The sequence below is a fragment of the Chenopodium album genome, chromosome 21 (genome assembly GCF_948465745.1).
Source record: "Chenopodium album chromosome 21, dcCheAlbu1.1, whole genome shotgun sequence".
NCBI lineage: Eukaryota > Viridiplantae > Streptophyta > Magnoliopsida > Caryophyllales > Amaranthaceae > Chenopodium > Chenopodium album.
Window position 1 is genome coordinate 40,906,334 of NC_137854.1, and position 18,111 is coordinate 40,924,444.

The 18,111-nt window shown below is 33.8% G+C and overlaps 1 protein-coding gene across 1 annotated transcript; it reads right to left on the bottom strand.

The window, feature by feature from the left end:
* Window positions 1-8,044: 8,044 nt before the first annotated feature.
* On the bottom strand, window positions 8,045-9,729 carry LOC145602881 (methyltransferase FGSG_00040-like). The gene has a single exon (XM_081659034.1). It carries the CDS (start codon window positions 9,690-9,692, stop codon window positions 8,100-8,102), a length of 1,593 nt encoding a protein of 530 aa, XP_081515160.1. The 5' UTR covers window positions 9,693-9,729; the 3' UTR covers window positions 8,045-8,099.
* Between the last annotated feature and the right edge of the window lie 8,382 nt (window positions 9,730-18,111).

Here is an 18,111-nt window from a genome sequence, read left to right on the forward strand (position 1 = left end):
TGAAATGGGTGTTTGAAATGTTTGCAAAGAGAGGTGAGGGGATTATATGGGTGAGGGTTTCTTGTCTTGTAGTGAAAGGTATGGAAAGAAGATTATTATTAATAATTATTTTTTTTAATTAAAATTAGTGTTACGTCATGTTGATTAGGGAGTTATTTTTGGCTTTTTTGACTTGTTACATTCCTCGTATGATGAAGATAATACATGCATACTTGCAAAGGTAGGTAAACTATATGGTATAATTTTCATATTATTCCATCAAAGTTTGAAAGAATCAAAGAATCTCAAGTTTAGGATTAGTAGTCTATAAATGCGGTTAATATATGATTAATTTATGAGGGTTTTAAGTACTTAGCAACTTGTATTAAAGTACTTGAGAGGTTTTGTATATGGATCAACTTTAAGTTTAGTTGAAACAACTTGTTTGTATATGCTAGGCTTCTATGCGTCATTGCTTTCACATGATCTCTTTTATTTATCTGAACTTTGATTTTATTACGAATTTACACTCAGGGCCTGTTCTGATTGACTGAGCTGAGCTGAATTGAACTGAACAGAACCGAATTTATTGGAGCTCAACTGAAGTGAACTGGACTGAATATTTTATGAGAGAAGGAAATTAAGATAAGAACTTAACTGAACTGATTGGAGTCGAACTAAAATGAACTGAACTGAAAATAAGCTAAAGAAAACGGGTCTTATATCTCTATATCTACATTAAATTATTTTGACTTTATTTATGTTTATAATTAAAAAAAGTAAAATTTTATTAAGAACGTGTTGGTTTTTTGTTTTTTTTTTTACAAAGAAAATTAATTATTTCATTAATCTAAATTGGAACTTAATTTCTAAACTTAGTTTTTTCAAGGTGGTGAATAATATAGTTGTTATACTTTCTTAAGGATAAAGTTTAAGTTAATTATTAATCGTATTATTATATAACCTAACTTCATCCAAATCATTAGGGGTGTTCAAATCCGGGTACCCGGGTTTTCGGGTAGCGGGTACCCGGAGTTTCGGGTAGTTGAGAATTTGTCTCATGTCCCGACCCGAATATCTCGGGTAACCGGGTTCCGGGTACCCGAATTATTCGAGTCGGGGCATAGGATATCCGGATTTCTTTCTTTTTTTTAAAAAAAAAAAAAAACATTATATCATCATCAAAAATAGCAAAAACACAATGTAGAATTCAAAATTAAATTTACAATTTCTGGGAAAAATGTTAAAAAAAGATCATGGAATTAACAACTTAAATTGAATCTTTGATGCAAAAAATAAACAAATAAAAGGGGTTGACAAATTTTAATGAAATTGGAAAATAAAGAAGAGAAAAGGAATTAGATCTACTAAGAATGTAATGGAGCACTAGTGTTCAATCGTTCTGAAGAAACAATTATACTACCCCAGCCCCCAAGGAAGTCTCACCAACAAACCAATCACTTTCTAATTTGACGCCATTCTCAAACAAATATTCAACAAATTCATCAATAAGATGATGACGCCATTCTCTCACCATCTTAATCATACTATTAATAAGACATAATAAAATATTTAACTAACTAATAGGTGGTCGCAAAAGTCGGAGTAATCGACGGGAAGTTCACGTGGAATATCTTGAGGAGCTCGATCTGCTGAATGGTGGAGTAATCGACGCATACGACGATGGTAGCCTTGGATTGCTCCCTGATGAAGACATTCTCGCTCCCTGATGAACTCAATTCAAGGAAGAAGGAAGGCAAGAAAGGAATGGGAGAGATGCAAGAAGAGAGAGAGGAGGAAGGAGGTAGGGAATGAGAGGAGGAAGAGAGAGATACGGGGTGAGAGCCTGAGAGGCAGGGGAGCGTTTGAGAGAAACAAACCCTAACTAGGGTGGGCTGGGCTTATTTTGAGGGAAGGTTTTTTTTTTTTTTTTTTAAAGACATCGGGTATCCGGGTACCCGGGTATTAAAAAAATACGGCCCATGTCCCGACCCGGATAACATGTTATTTTTCCGGGTCGGGTACCCGTCCCGAAAAAACAGTTTTCTTCCCCAAATTTCCCGTCGGGTATTTACCGGATCATCGGAAAATCGGGTCGGGTTTTTTTGAACCCCCTACAAATCATGTATCTATCAATTCTTTATTCATGATCATGCATGTATTATATATATTATTTAGTTCAATTGTATGAGTTTATATATGATTATTTAATCCACATCATAATTAAGATAACTTAATATCCAATGAATTTTCTAATATATAAGAGCATAAAATAAAGTTAAAAAATTGAATTCATCAACCTCAAACAATAAACTATGCGCATAAATACAAGTGAACGAACCACCTTCTAGTAAGTCATGGCACTCACATTGGATTAACTCGAATAGATAAGATGACATCAGCTTACTAGGACAAGTATATCATATGATATGTTTGCTGAAGTACTCACAAAAGGACAAATTTATGTATCATTTTCTTATGTGGAGTTTTGAGGTTGATGCATTCATATCTCAAAGCCTCTTGAGTCTTCATAATGTACTCGCATATTCTTTTACTCGTCGCATAATATTATATTTGTTACAACAAAAAAGAATGTGTATAACTTAAATAAATAAATTAATTGGAATATTTCAACTGGTAAATAATCGGAATATTATTTCAAAGGATAAGGTTATTGAAATAATTCAAAAGGTAGGTTTACAAGAAAATTAGAAATTACTCGGTTTCAAGAAAAATAGAAATTCCTCCGTAATTTCTATTAGGATACTATTATTACTTTATTAGAACATTAGAGACAAAAGATTGAAAAGTTTTTACTCCAATATAAGAAATAAGAAACAACTATTCACAAATTAAAATACAAATATTTTTCGTTATTTATTTTAAAGGTACATGTTTAATTAATATCTAATTTAATTTTAAAAATTTCTTTTAGATTCTCTTCTATCTTATTTTTGTAGCAATTGAATTAATATTTCTAACTACTCTTTACTTGATATTCTTAATGATTGTTTATTGTAATAATTTTTTTCGTACGGTCAATATTTTCTTAAATTCTCAACATAATATATTCGAATTTCTCAAAACTCAAAAGGTCTTAGACCATTTTAGCAAGAGTATGTAGTTTATTAAATGTACATTCTTTTATAGTATTTCACGTCATGTTTTGGAGCTAGTATTATCTCTTAATTTCTCTGATTTCTCCTTTAAAGTATACAATTAATTTATTTTGACCACTTGTAAGATTAAACTCGCAAATGTAAAGAAATTCAAGAATGTGTAACTATTATTGGACTATTATTAGATGCTAAGCATTTAGAATTTAATATATTCAAATTATTTAAGCTAAACAATGGTCACGTGAAATGAGTGGATAAGCTTCTAAGTTGATCCAAAGAAAAGATGACATTATTGCCTTAGCTCCAAACAATAGTTAAAAAAAGAAGAGCCAATTATATGCTTAAGTTCCAAGTCATTAACACTCATTGTTGTCTATCCGATTGCTTACGTTTGCACATTCTAAGTCTTAATTGAATGCTACCCTTGGTTTGGAAACATGATTTCCGACGTTACATTTTAGGAAAGCCAACCTACTTTTCCAAATGAAGTTATTGTTATGTAGCCATGATATGGTGGTAGATGAAGTGATATAGTATGTACCTTGTTCCAAATAGATGTTGACACGTACTTTACCTTTAAATTCCGACCTAATGTTATAAAATTTTAAGTTTAAATAATATCTCAATTATGTATTTGAAAAACTTGTATATACATATAAATAAAAATTGATAGTTAGAATTACAAAGTGTACGATGGAACAAGGTATGTATAACATCAAACACGACTAATCTAACAAGGCTCGGCTTCAATGTGTTATATTATTCTTTACAATAAACTATAAACGACAGTCAAAGTAAAGTGTGCACTCGAACATTAATGTCAAAATAAGTCTTAACATTATTCTTAACCTTATTCTTAAGAAAGGATTCACTCAAACCCTTTTACTGCAACTCCAGCATACAAGTACAAACTTAATTTTGGCATAAACTCAATATGTGAAAAAGCTTAAGCTTAGGATGTTATAAACTTATAAGAAAAGCATGCCTAAATGACTCTTGTTTTTATTTAAGATTTTTGTTCAAGTAATTTCGTAAACATATAAAAGTTCGTCAGATACAACTTGATTTTTATTAATGTAATGCAATCCTCCATACTCATATAGACATATACTCTATATTTTTTTGGTACGGTGATTATAAGGGACTTTAGGTCCCTAATTTTAGAGACTTCAAAACCAGCATAACTTAATTTTAGAATTCTTTAATATTTAAAGGTGATTCTCCACATTTGTAAACCACGGAGTATAATCACTTTCACAAGTTAATTACGTAAAGAGGGTATATTACATTATTCCTTTTAAAATTAGCCAATTTGAGGAAGTGAGGAACCCTCGTCTATTCAAATAGTATGACAAAGCTTTAGTAAAATTGTATGCTTAGAATAGATAGCTAGTTTTCAGAACAACACGTGTCCCTGTCCAAATCAGGAGTAAAAAGTGAGAATTATTTCTCTTGGCTCTTATCTAGACATGTTCATAGATTTTATAATTGGCCAATACTAGTAATTCTTTTGATCTAAGACAGTTTTTTGTTTTGCTCAAAACAAAATAAATTATAATTACAAATACAATGAATACTTGTATATAATACGGAGTATTTTTTTTTTTTTTTATTACATTAATTTAATAGACGAAAATAAATTATAAACGACGGAAAAAAGTTTGCTAAATTTATTTAAAGGAATTTCACTAGCTCCAATATTACTAAGATTACATATAACTATATAAGTGAATAATAACAATAAATTAAATTACAATTAACTTGCTTAGAAACTTTTTTTCAGGTGGATATAGAGTGGATTTAGGGTGGGTGGTGGTGTCAACTAGATTGATGGGTGGTGGTATCAGTAGCTTGGCAGTGGTTTTGGTGGTAGCTTAGTGGTAGTCTCGACGACTGGGTCACGGGGTTCCTTAATTGTTTAATTATTTATCCCATCTCTTTCCCTTGATCATATGCCCCGGCTTTTCTTTCATTAATCACCACTTAAGATCTTTTACCTAAAAATCTGCGCATGATAAGAAAAAAGGGTATTCTAATCATATGACCGGCCCTTAACTTTTTTCGTACGTTGCAAATAATAAAAAGTAGAGGTAATAATATGACACGTGTTAGGAGTGTGATCCATGGGATTGGATAAATGGGCAAAGGACGTGGCATTCGAAAATAGCAAAAAATAATCCTGTATTCAATGAATTTACACACGTTAAAGCCGTCAGAATTAGGGACTAACCTTAAAGTGGGGTCCTCTAATCACCCTATAAATTGGCGTCTATTACTTACCGCCATCTGTATTTTGTCCGTAACATATATTAAGACATTTGAAACTTTAAAGTCCACGTACTTCACTATGAAAATTGACCTTTATTTCCCAAGGACAACTAAATAAACAAGATATTGTATTGATGAAGTAAGAAGAAATTGACCTCCCTTCTTTTGAATCTTCTTCCAATGCTTTTTCTTAGTTGTATAATACAAGTATACTACTACTTAAAATGAATAATTTCGAACAATGGGTATTAACTCAAATGCCATTTGAGTTGCTTTTAGTTAGTGCTCTTTTAGAGGTTTCAAAATATCTTTTTATGACGAAATTGAAACTACATTGGCTTTGTTGAAAGTTTACAATTGTAAAGGGTTCGTTATAATAAAATTATGTGATAATTATGCAAAGATTTTTGTAATTTCGTAATTAATGCAATTATTTTATTATAGTGTATTTAGGTGTATTCAGCAGCAACTATTAAAATAGATTATAGTGTTTTAACTAAATTCAAATAATAGTATCTGGCAAAACAGAGGTTGATGATACTCCGTGACTTTTAGCAATCACAAGAGTACCTTTAGAAAACCCATTATTATTTTTATTTTTAATATTTTTAATCACTAATTTATGACGAACACCTAGCCTTTATCAAACAAATATTTTAACAACTACTTCTAACGACTAGTAGCTTACAACTTTCATTTACTCTTACGACATACATCTACTCACTAATAACATCTAGCTTACAACTTTCATTTACTCTTACGACATACATCTACTCACTAATAACATCTAAAATTTTGCAAACACGTCCCATGATTTTCACTTTTTATGCTTGAGGTTTGATATACTTTCATTTGGAGTACCCCATGTTTGATAATTGATAGTTCCATTTTATGTGCCCAAGCTTTACAAAATTATGTACGTTACCCTAACAAAGTTTGGTGTTTTTCATCAAAATGCTTATGTGGAACACGCTAATTTTTTAATGAAATCTCTTTTGGTTGCAACTTACTGATTGCACCATAATATCTTTAAATATCCTAAATATTTTCCCAAGAAAAAAATATTGAAATTTTGAAAATTTAATTTTTGTAAATACATTAAAATAGCTCATTAAAATCCCCTTTTGTAATAGTTGATACCGGTGTAAGTAGATTAGATATAGAGGAACAAACATTTAGATGACAATCAACTTTTTGTCATGAGATTTTATACATAAATTACGTTGTTTTATAAAAATACACTCCAATAAGGCTATTATATTTATTTGTTTAAGACAATTAATACGAAAATGTTACAAATTGATAGTAAGAGTGGAATTTTTTTAAGACAAAATACATACGTTTTTTTAAAGTAAAATAAAAAATAAAAAACCTTTAAGAAATTGTATGCGATGAAAACCCCTTTAAACATCTATTGTTTAGTGTCCTTCTAATGCACCGGTTTAAGAAGAAAAAAAAGGTAAAGTTGTGTATTTTTTAAAATAGTTTTGAAACCAATACACAACTTATCTTGATTTAACAAAAATATTTGATACATCTTAAATCCATAATGTGAAGAGGGATGGATAGGATGAGAAGAAATGAAATGGAGGAGAAACCTCGATAGTCAAATTATAAGCTATCATGTGGACGATTATAATGTTAGATTAGTGTTGCTATTTTAGTACTCATAATAGTTAGTAAATTATTAGCGCGCTTTTTGAATTTGGGGTAAACACCCCTAAACAAAACTTTAGTTTGATTAGCATTTTATAAGTGAAATTAAAATATTATACTAGTAATTTTTTCAAAAAAAAATATTATACTAGTAATAATTTAATTAACCAGTTTAAAAAATACTCCGTAGAGGATACAAAAACTCACAAAGTTGATAGCAACCACTTTTCAACCTACCCTGTGGCTAAGGCTAACGTATAATATAACATCATTCCAATCATTAAATTCTAGAAAACATCAATCCAATCACACTTTGACATTTTATTGTACTACTATCACTTATACCTCATCATTAGTAAAAATAAGAACAAACTATAGGCATTCACAATAATATGATATCATTATCCATTTAACTAGTTCTAGACTTCTAGAAAACATAACATATGGCAATCTTAGACAAAGAGTCTCGAGGAGTAATCGGATCCTCAAAACTCTCAATCAAAAATTGAAACATAAATAATCACTAGAACAAATTGTTTTCCCGAGTAAGCTTATGTTACATCTTGTTCGGAAACCTTAGCTCGTAATTAGTTTGGTTATACAATTCCTTCTCTAAAAATGTACTACGGTATTTCTTTTCATCCAGTTATGTTTACCACCTATCAAACAGACCATAACAATTACATGTTTCACTCAAATTTGATTCATTTGTACCTAACAAATCATCAAGATCATAGTTGAATTGAAAATTTAAAGCCTATAGTATAGACGACTATATAGTCCAAATATTCCTTTGCTTACACAAATCTTGGTTGTAAACTGTAGAGTCATCTCTAAAATAATTCAAACAACAAACCTTTTTTTTTCTTTTGCAGAAACTATTAAAGCACTAGACAAAGATAAATTGTCTTGCCACTAACAAATTGTTCAAGACATGAAAGGATCTAAGCTAAAAATCTCTTAAACTTGAAACTAGCTAAAATTAACATGTTAATCTTTCTCTACTAAAAAAATTATTGCAGAAGAGAATAAATTAACAAAATTAAGCATGCTACTAAGTTAGTAGAGCATTCATTCTTATTCATGAACTCCAAGTTCAAGAAGAATTCTTAGAGCTTGTTTCTTCACAATCTTACCATAAACACCTCTTCCTAATTTGATTGCCCTTTCCATTTCTGCAAACCCATTACCACTTTTCTTCAGCTTCCTAACAAGCACTTTGAGTACCCTTTCATCACCTCCAACTGCTTCTACTAAGCTGTCTACAATCGGCTCTAATGCCGGTATCTTTCTCCCCCACCGCCTTACAGTCTTCTCCGACTCATAAGCCTCAGAAAATGCTTTCCAAAACGATGCTCGAAAGTAACCCTTCTCTCTTCCTCTCATCACCCACCTCCTCATACACTCCTCTAGTCGAAAAATGGCACAACCAACATCCACTCCTCGTTCAAGCCCTTTCTCAATGTCTCCAATCTCGGGCTTGGATTGCATTTCTTCCTCGTATTTGCACCTCTTACACTCACATTGGAAGCCCCATGTTTTGGCCATTTCTTTCCTCTTGCTAAATGGAGAAAGAACATCATAGTAAGCAAATGTGATCTCTTCCCCTGCCTTCACTACCCTAGAAGCAAGAACAACAACATAATCACCAATGTGCAAACGCCTTGCATTAGGACTACAAGAATGGTTGATCAAACAAGGGAGCAACCATAAGCCTACACCATAATAATCACTATTTTTCCCTAGAACTTTGCTCGAAACCGCCTCTTCGACAAGCGAATTCACATCAAGTACACTCAATATCTTGTCTACATCAAGGTCTTCAGTTGGGAAATTCACCCCTTCAGTTTCAGGCTTGAAGAGACAAATATCAGGTACTTCAAGATCATCCTCATTCTCTCCAATTGACAATGTACTAATCAAATGACGGATTTTGGGACATTTCGAGGCCGATTCGTTAACCTTATCAATGAAATTCTTCCACATAACCAATTGAGCATTTTCACCCAAAACCCCATTACTACATTTAGGTAAAATACATCTTTCAGTAGCAACAGCTTTAGTAACCAAAATTAAACTCCCAACATCAATATTTTTAGTAGAAAACAAACCTCTTCCACTGATTTCAGACCTTTTAATCTCAACATTACCAACAAAGTCACCAAGTTCAGGACAAACCCCAGAAAACCCACCAGAAACCCAATCAGAAACATCAAAATTACCTGTTCTTGACAAATAATCAAGCTTCTTACATTTCTCAATAAACCCATTTAACATCTCTAAATTCCCATTACACTGTTGTGATTCAAGACCCAAAATCCCCTTAAAACAATCCAAAGCCAAAGAATATCTATTAAGATTGAGCAAGATTTTACCTTTACAAACAAGGGTTTTGAAATGGGTATTGTCAATTTGAAGTGCTTCATCACAATCTTTGAGGGCTTCCTCGAAATCCCTTAATCGAAACCGGGCCTCGGCTCGATTCGAAAGGGATAAACAGAGGGATTTCTGGAGTTTTAAAATGTCTGATTGTTGATTAGTGTTTGAAATTTGTTGTTGGCAAAGAGAGATGAATTTGGAGTAAACTTTGATTGATTCATTCCAATCTTCTCTGAGGAGAAGTTCAGTGGCTTTGGATCGGAGTTGCTGTAATGTTGATTCTTCTTCCATTTCTGGTTTCTGTAATTTTGTGGGAATCTGGTTCTATCTGGGTGAATTGGAATTTTGGTGAATTTGAATTGCGGGTGAATGTAACGGTCATCTTAAGAATATTTTGGTTCCTCTTTTTTTTTATCAAAAATAAAAAATAAAAAATAAATGCGATTTGCTTCGTAACGGCTAACGGCTACAGTGCTACACTAATGAAACCATTTTATTTTTGACAGTACTAATGAAACCTTTTTAATATTCTTATAATCTTATTGAATGTCTTTATTCGTTTTATTTACTACCAGTATTACGCATTTTGCTTTGTGGAAATTACTTTAAAATTTTAATATACTACAATTGAAATTGTCGTGGATTCAGCCAAAGTCTCGGTAAAAATGTGTCTTATTTTAGTTAATTTGGATGGTCTCTAAGAGCAACTCCAATGGTTGTAGCTAGAGACTTGCTTGCAATTTTCAAAAGTCTTTAGCTACTAGTTTGATCATTGAAGCTAAAAAGTAAGCAAATTAGCAATTTAACTTCTTTGGTTTAGTTTAATTAGGGCTTAAATTGTTGCTTGCTTAGTAAGTAAAAACTAAAAAGAATGTTGTAAATGAGAGGTGTAAGCAGTTGCAAAACACATTCACAACCATAAAAGAGAGAAAAGAGAATAAGGGTTTTGAGCTTCATAAATTTTTGAGTTTTCAAAACTTGCTTATTTGTTCATGACCTAAACATGCTTATTTGTTCCTTTTTTGTTATTGTAGGCACGTAAAATTTGTACATGTGCCACATCGGATTTGATACAGGTCAAAAGTCACAAATTATCGACTCGGTGTTATTTGACTATTTATTTAAAATTAATTAAATTGGGTGAATAAATTAAATTGGCCCATTTTAATTCAATTTAATTAAATTGTTCATTTAATTGGTGAAACCTATTAAAAATGGGTTATAATAATCAAGCAGGCCCACCTTCATTGTACATCAAACCCTAATCCTAAGAGTTGCTCACTCTATAAATAGAGGCTCCTAACTTCATTTGGAGAAGAGGAAAAAGGAAATAAAAAACAGAAAGGAAAACCTAGAGAGAAAAACCTAGAGTAAACAAGGAGATCAGAATACAGAGAAAGCCTTTCAAATATTCAAAACCTTTGCAAAGAAACCTCTCAAACACTCTAAACCTCTCTCCAGAGAAAACCTCTCATCAAATACTCTAAACTATTTTAGAGAAAACATCTTAAACCTAGAAGAACAACAAGCATTCGTCGTGCCGTTCTACTCTAGAAGATCAACCGTGGAAGAGATCAAGCCTCGACGACCCTTAACACGGAAGACAGAAGGAATTCAAATCATCAAGAACGTCTTTTCAGCCTCTACCGCAAATATTCATTGATCAAGATCAAGCCTCGTCGGCCCTCAATCAAGAGTTCAAGTCAAAGGTCTACGTCAACAACAAATTAAAGGTCTACATCAACATAAGTCAAAGTTCTGCATCAAATCTTCGATCGAGATCAAGCCTCGGCGGCCCTCGTTCGACAATCAAGTCAAGTTGTATATTACGTCAAAGTCAAAGTGGAGATCGAATCAGAGGAGCAAATTAGAGATTGTAACCAAAGTTATCTAATTAATAAAAATAATTCTTTGTTGCATTTGTTTTGAATCTATATTTTTGCAGATTTAAAATTTGTGTTTACAAATTTGGCACGCCCAGTGGGACAATTTCTACCTCTCATCTCTTTCTCCACGAATCAAAATGATGAAGCACGTAGAAGAAATGATGACAAAAGACGATGCACACTACGACGTTGTTAATGTCATGGCAATAGAAGCAAACACCATCAAGGAGGAGTTAGCTAATATAAAGCTACTTCTTGAGAAACTCGTCAAGGACAACGAAGAAAAGGGGGCACAAATTAACCTCCAAAGGGAACAAATTGCTGCACTTGAAAGAAGACTCGAGAAGCTCCCAATCGAAGAAAGCGAATATGTTAGCAGCAGATCGGAACTTAGCACAAAGACAAAGCTTAGTTTAAAAAGTGAAAAACCCCAAGGTGATCCGTTTAGCTTCCAAGCAATCCACGAGATGATAGCTAATGCCATTAAACAACAGCTCGGTAGAGACATCAACAAAGATGGTCGCTACAGCAAGCCTTACACAAAGAGGATTGATAAGATAAGAATGCCAAGCGGCTATCAACCTCCGAAATTTCAGCAATTCGATGGCACAGGCAACCCCAAGCAACATATTGCACACTTTATAGAGACATGCAATAATGTTGGGACTTCAGGTGATTTGCTTGTCAAGCAGTTTGTTCGCTCTCTCAATACTGTTGCTTTCGATTGGTACACAGATCTACCTCGAAAATCCATCGACAGTTGGGAGCAAATGGAAGAAATGTTCCTCGATCGCTTCTTCAGCACTCGGCGCGTTGTCAGCATGACAGAGTTGACACAAACCAACCAGTTGGAAGACGAGCCGGTTGTGGACTACATCAATCGATGGCGAGGATTAAGTCTTCAATGCAAAGATCACTTGTCCGAAACTTCTGCAGTGGAGATTTGCGTCCAAGGCATGCATTGGGATCTTGCTTACATCTTGCAAGGAATCAAGCCCAAAACATTCCAAGACTTGGCGACTCGAGCTCATGAGATGGAGTTTACGATAGCCAATCGTGAAGACAGATCTGATTAAATGGTCATCAACATCCAAGGGGGGCAAAGATGAAAAAGCAGTCCTCAAAGCTCCTAAGCAAGAGCCTAAACTGCAAAACAAAAAAAAATCACACAAAGTAAACTACGTTTGGCTTGATCCAAAAAGTAAATTTTAGTTACTTATTGGTACGTAGGCATCTTGGATATAGAAAAATTTATTCAAGGGCAGCCATAAAAAAAAAATGATAAACTACAAGATTGGGGGCAAGTTTTAATTTGTTCCGAGAAAGTAGAATGATATCATTTGAAGATTGGAGAAAGCTTTAAGCACCAATACTTCACCAAGTTTACTCGAGGAACTGGAGAAAGCTGCAAGCACTAGATCGAGATTTGCAAATTGATCAAACTTGGAAATTGGAGAAAGCTTCCAAGCACCAATAGTCCACCAAAATTATGAAGATCGGAGAAAGCTACCAAGCACCGGTCCACCAAAATCCTTGAGATCTAGAGAAAGCTTCCAAGCACTGAGATCAACTCAAAACATTAAATGCAAAGATTGGAGAGTCGTCGACAAATTTTGAAGATCAGGAAAAAAAAAAAATCGTTTTCATGGCTCGTTGAGGCTAAAATGATAACTCTTCGCCTACATGACGTTGTGAATGAAGGCTGGACAGAAGCTCCGTTTTTGAGTTGTTATGTGCGTGTATGGTGTTGCAAGGCTCGAGAACGTGTTGGGAAAATTGTTTTACCGGGTCACAAAAATGACACGAATTGGACAAATTAACACTTCGAGGCCTGAACGAAATCAGTTTCCCAAAGTAATATTTCGACCCTTGTATACACACCGGGTATCACGAAATTACTAGGAGATACAACGAAGACAATCACAACAGTGTGTAGTATGTTTGTGATCTAATGTAATCAAACTTAGATTAATTATGATGATGATAATTAACACTTGCAAAAATGATTTCAAGAAAGAAAAGGAATCTGACTTTTCTTCTTAAAAACTCACTGACAACATATGTTCTAATGAACATATTTATATTAAAGCAATACAAAACCAACGGACATGAATGAACCGCCATCAATCAACGAAGGTAACCGTCAACTTCATTCACCGTTGTTCTTTTTTTCTTTTTACCAAGAAAACTTATATTCCTTTTCACCAAGGTTATTTGCTCTAATAATCCTTTTTAATTAATTACAACACCATTGCCTAAGTAATTAATTAATTAACATGTATTTAGTCCACAATACTCTAAATTATTCAACAATCCTCCCCCATTTAGAGTATAAACCTAGACTCTTTAATTTGCAAAAATATCATCATCATAAAAACAATCTCGTGCATAAGTGAAAGTGTATAAAGACTTGAACTTCCCTTTAGTGCAATACACATTCCAAGAACTCGTATCCATTCGGTGTCGTAAAACGATTGAACCAAAAGCAATACATATTGGATTCATGAAGATATTACACACACAAGATACATTACTTGATTACATTAATACTTGACACGTAAAGCCATGTGTCCCTATCTTTTCGTAAGTACTTCAAAGCTATGCCCCAATAGCTTCTTGAAGCGGCTAAACTTCGTACTTATATAGGTAGACTTCCAACATGCTCCTGTGACCGAGCAGTATATCAGGAATTCTATTAAGTTAAAACAACCTCTTTTCATCACAGTAAAACCGGAACTTAACCTTGGATGATAAACAAGTTCCCAATCATCAATTAAGAGAATTAATCTCATTGAACATAAAATAAATCAGTCTTGTAAAATAAACAATGAATTCAAAAACTTGAATAAATTAAATAATCAATAATATATACCATACTATCCACTTTAAAAAACTTCATGACCTATCGAAATAAACACCTTGAATTGAATCAAGACATTTAAATTACCTCAAAAATTATTCTAATTACCATAGCCATTAGTCATTACCGCATGATTCATTGAGAGCTACAATTGAATTTAACCATGCATAGACTAATAAAATACTTTATCAAAGCACAACTTTGCCACATTGATTATCATCGATAGTCATTAATCCATGAATAAAAATTAGCATATATAATTTTATCGAATGTCTTCGAAGAGACAAAATTAGCATATATAATACCAATATACATAATCAATATCAATTAACATAATGACATACATGTTAATACTTTCTATAAAAAGTCATCATCAAATAAAATCATAATTGATAAATCACCATGCTAAATAATCATAAAATAAAATCAAACAATGATCTAAACCATTTATTATTTCAAGCATGAATAAAAAGTAACAATATAGAAAATTAGAAATACTAACCAATTCGCCATGGATAAACACAATAATAAATTACCGCGAATTGCATCGTTTGATAGTACCGAACAAACCGTTCTTTCGCTTGATCCTCTTCCTTGTGGCCTCCAAAGACTCGTCTTCTTCCTCCATTAACTTTGGGAATGAGAACAAACACCACTCCAAGAGATGACACCAAAAATGCAACTACAAACTTTTACCATCTTCGTAAAACCACTCCTCTTAATTTGTCTAAATTATGGAAATTGTAAGACAATTCTTACACCATGTCATATTTGTAAGAAAATATTACTTTGGATTGTTGGGGAAATTGTTTTACCGGGTTACAAAAATGACACGAATTGGACAAATTAACACTTCGAGGCCTGAACGAAATCAGTTTCCCAAAGTAATATTTCGACCCTTGTATACACACCGGGTATCACGAAATTACTAGGAGATACAACGAAAACAATCACAACAGTGTGTAGTATGTTTGTGATCTAATGTAATCAAACTTAGATTAATTATGATGATGATAATTAACACTTGCAAAAATGATTTCAAGAAAGAAAAGGAATCTGACTTTTCTTCTTAAAAACTCATTGACAACATATGTTCTAATGAACATATTTATATTAAAGCAATACAAAACCAACGGACATGAATGAACCGCCATCAATCAACGAAGGTAACCGTCAACTTCATTCACCGTTGTTCTTTTTATCTTTTTACCAAGAAAACTTATATTCCTTTTCACCAAGGTTATTTGCTCTAATAATCCTTTTTAATTAATTACAACACCATTGCCTAAGTAATTAATTAATTAACATGTATTTAGTCCACAATACTCTAAATTATTCAACAGAACGTCACTCCAATATGTCGATGCCGGAATTGTAAGGCTCTGAGTACACTTGTATGCAGCTTCAATATGTCAAGGTTGAGTTTCGATGCTCTAGTGTCTAGCTCCGGGACTTCAAGGTTCGTAGCGAAGATGTATGTTATTCTAAGGTAGCACTCATCGATCTGATCGATGCGAAGCTTGGGCAGCGAGGTTTCAGCTCTAAGGCTCCATATGTAGCTCTAATCTGTCGAGGTTTGGGATGCAAGGCTCGAGCATATAACAATCCATTGTCAAAGATCATGATGCGATGCCAACTTCAAAGTGTCGGGGCTCGAATTACATGACTCCGGGATATCAACGTTCGTTGTGACGCTCAACATGTAACTCTATGGTACAACTCCACGTCGCCTCCGTGATGGAAGGATCATGGTTCTTCATAAGATCACAAGCCTGCAAAAAAAAAAAAAAAAAAAAAAAAAGGCCGAGCTAAGGCACGGGTGAAGATGATGACTTTTGTGGCGTGACTCTAGCAGCTCCTCCATGGCACCAAAGTTGTAGATGGTGTAGCACGCGCTGGCTCATGGCTCCAAGGTGTCGAGTGAGTGGTCACGTAGCAGCTCCCTTCGGTGTAGTGGTGTCGAACGGCAAATACTCTCCATGACATCAAAGTCGTAGATGGTGTGGTATCAAAGTAAGTGTTGTGCTATGTTGTGGCGTGATATGGCGGCTACTTCTTGTAGGCATCGGGACTCGTCTTACATTGTATGTGCAGGTGGCCTTGTTGCTTCTTCATTGCTTTGGGCTCTTCGGTGCGTGTTGCTAGAAGTCAAGTCAAGACTAGTAACGTAGTACATATGGTGACTTATTTTGGTGTAGCTAATCAATTCACCTTTGGATGTATTTATAGCCACGCACCATGCAAGTATATAGATGATAATGATAATTCTCAACTGAAAGATTAAGATGGCTTCCAAGCTTATCTTTGAAAGTTGTTGAGTGTTTAGCATTCAAGCTTATCTTCAAATTTCCCAATTACAAAAAAAAAAAAAAGAAAAAAAAAAAGAAAAAAAGAGAGATAAAGATAAAGCCAAGCGTCTCGACATTCTCGTGGAAATTTGAAGTATGAGCTGAGTTTGTTACATTGTCAAGAAACCAAGAGCAATAATAACACTTCAAATAAAATAAGTGTCGTGGCTTTTTGATGCTAATGGAATTGTTTTGAAGCAAAATTGATTATGGAGCTACATTATTTAAGTTTCGAGCCCAATCACGATCAAACACTCCAAAGTCGTGTCCGTGACCGAACTCGAAGGTTGTAGGCACGTAAAATTTGTACATGTGCCACATCGGATTTGATACAGGTCAAAAGTCACAAATTATCGACTCGGTGTTATTTGACTATTTATTTAAAATTAATTAAATTGGGTGAATAAATTAAATTGGCCCATTTTAATTCAATTTAATTAAATTGTTCATTTAATTGGTGAAACCTATTAAAAATGGGTTATAATAATCAAGCAGGCCCACCTTCATTGTACATCAAACCCTAACCCTAAGAGTTGCTCACTCTATAAATAGAGGCTCCTAAATTCATTTGGAGAAGAGGAAAAAGGAAATAAAAAACAAAAAGGAAAACCTAGAGAGAAAAACCTAGAGTAAACAAGGAGATCAGAATACAGAGAAAGCCTCTCAAATATTCAAAACCAGAAAACATCTCAAACCTAGAAGAACAACAAGCATTCGTCGTGCCGTTCTACTCTAGAAGATCAACCGTGGAAGAGATCAGGCCTCGACGACCCTCAACACGGAAGACAGAAGGAATTCAAATCATCAAGAACGTCTTTTCAGCCTCTACCGCAAATATTCATTGATCAAGATCAAGCCTCGTCGGCCCTCAATCAAGAGTTCAAGTCAAAGGTCTACGTCAACAACAAATTAAAGGTCTACATCAACATAAGTCAAAGTTCTGCATCAAATCTTCGATCGAGATCAAGCCTCGGCGGCCCTTGTTCGACAATCAAGTCAAGTTGTATATTACGTCAAAGTCAAAGTGGAGATCGAATCAGAGGAGCAAATTAGAGATTGTAACCAAAGTTATCTAATTAATAAAAATAATTCTTTGTTGCATTTGTTTTGAATCTATATTTTTGCAGATTTAAAATTTGTGTTTACAAATTTTAAGGCTCTGAGTACACTTGTATGCAGCTTCAATATGTCAAGGTTGAGTTTCGATGCTCTAGTGTCTAGCTCCAGGACTTCAAGGTTCGTAGCGAAGATGTATGTTATTCTAAGGTAGCACTCATCGATCTGATCGATGCGAAGCTTGGGCAGCGAGGTTTCAGCTCTAAGGCTCCATATGTAGCTCTAATCTGTCGAGGTTTGGGATGCAAGGCTCGAGCTTATGAACTTGCTTATTTGTTCAGAAACAGCAACAAGTCCGCATATATAGAGCACATGAAGTTATTTTTTCAGACTATAAACTTTACAACATCTAAAAAGTTACAATTAACTTAACATACAGTACAGATACAAAAATATTTGGCACTGGATGTACAAGAAAGGTGTATGTCTGCAAGTTTGGCCTTTTCTTCTCGCCTCCTTCAAAAACAGCTGCAGAATATACTCTTCACCAAAGAAGAAAC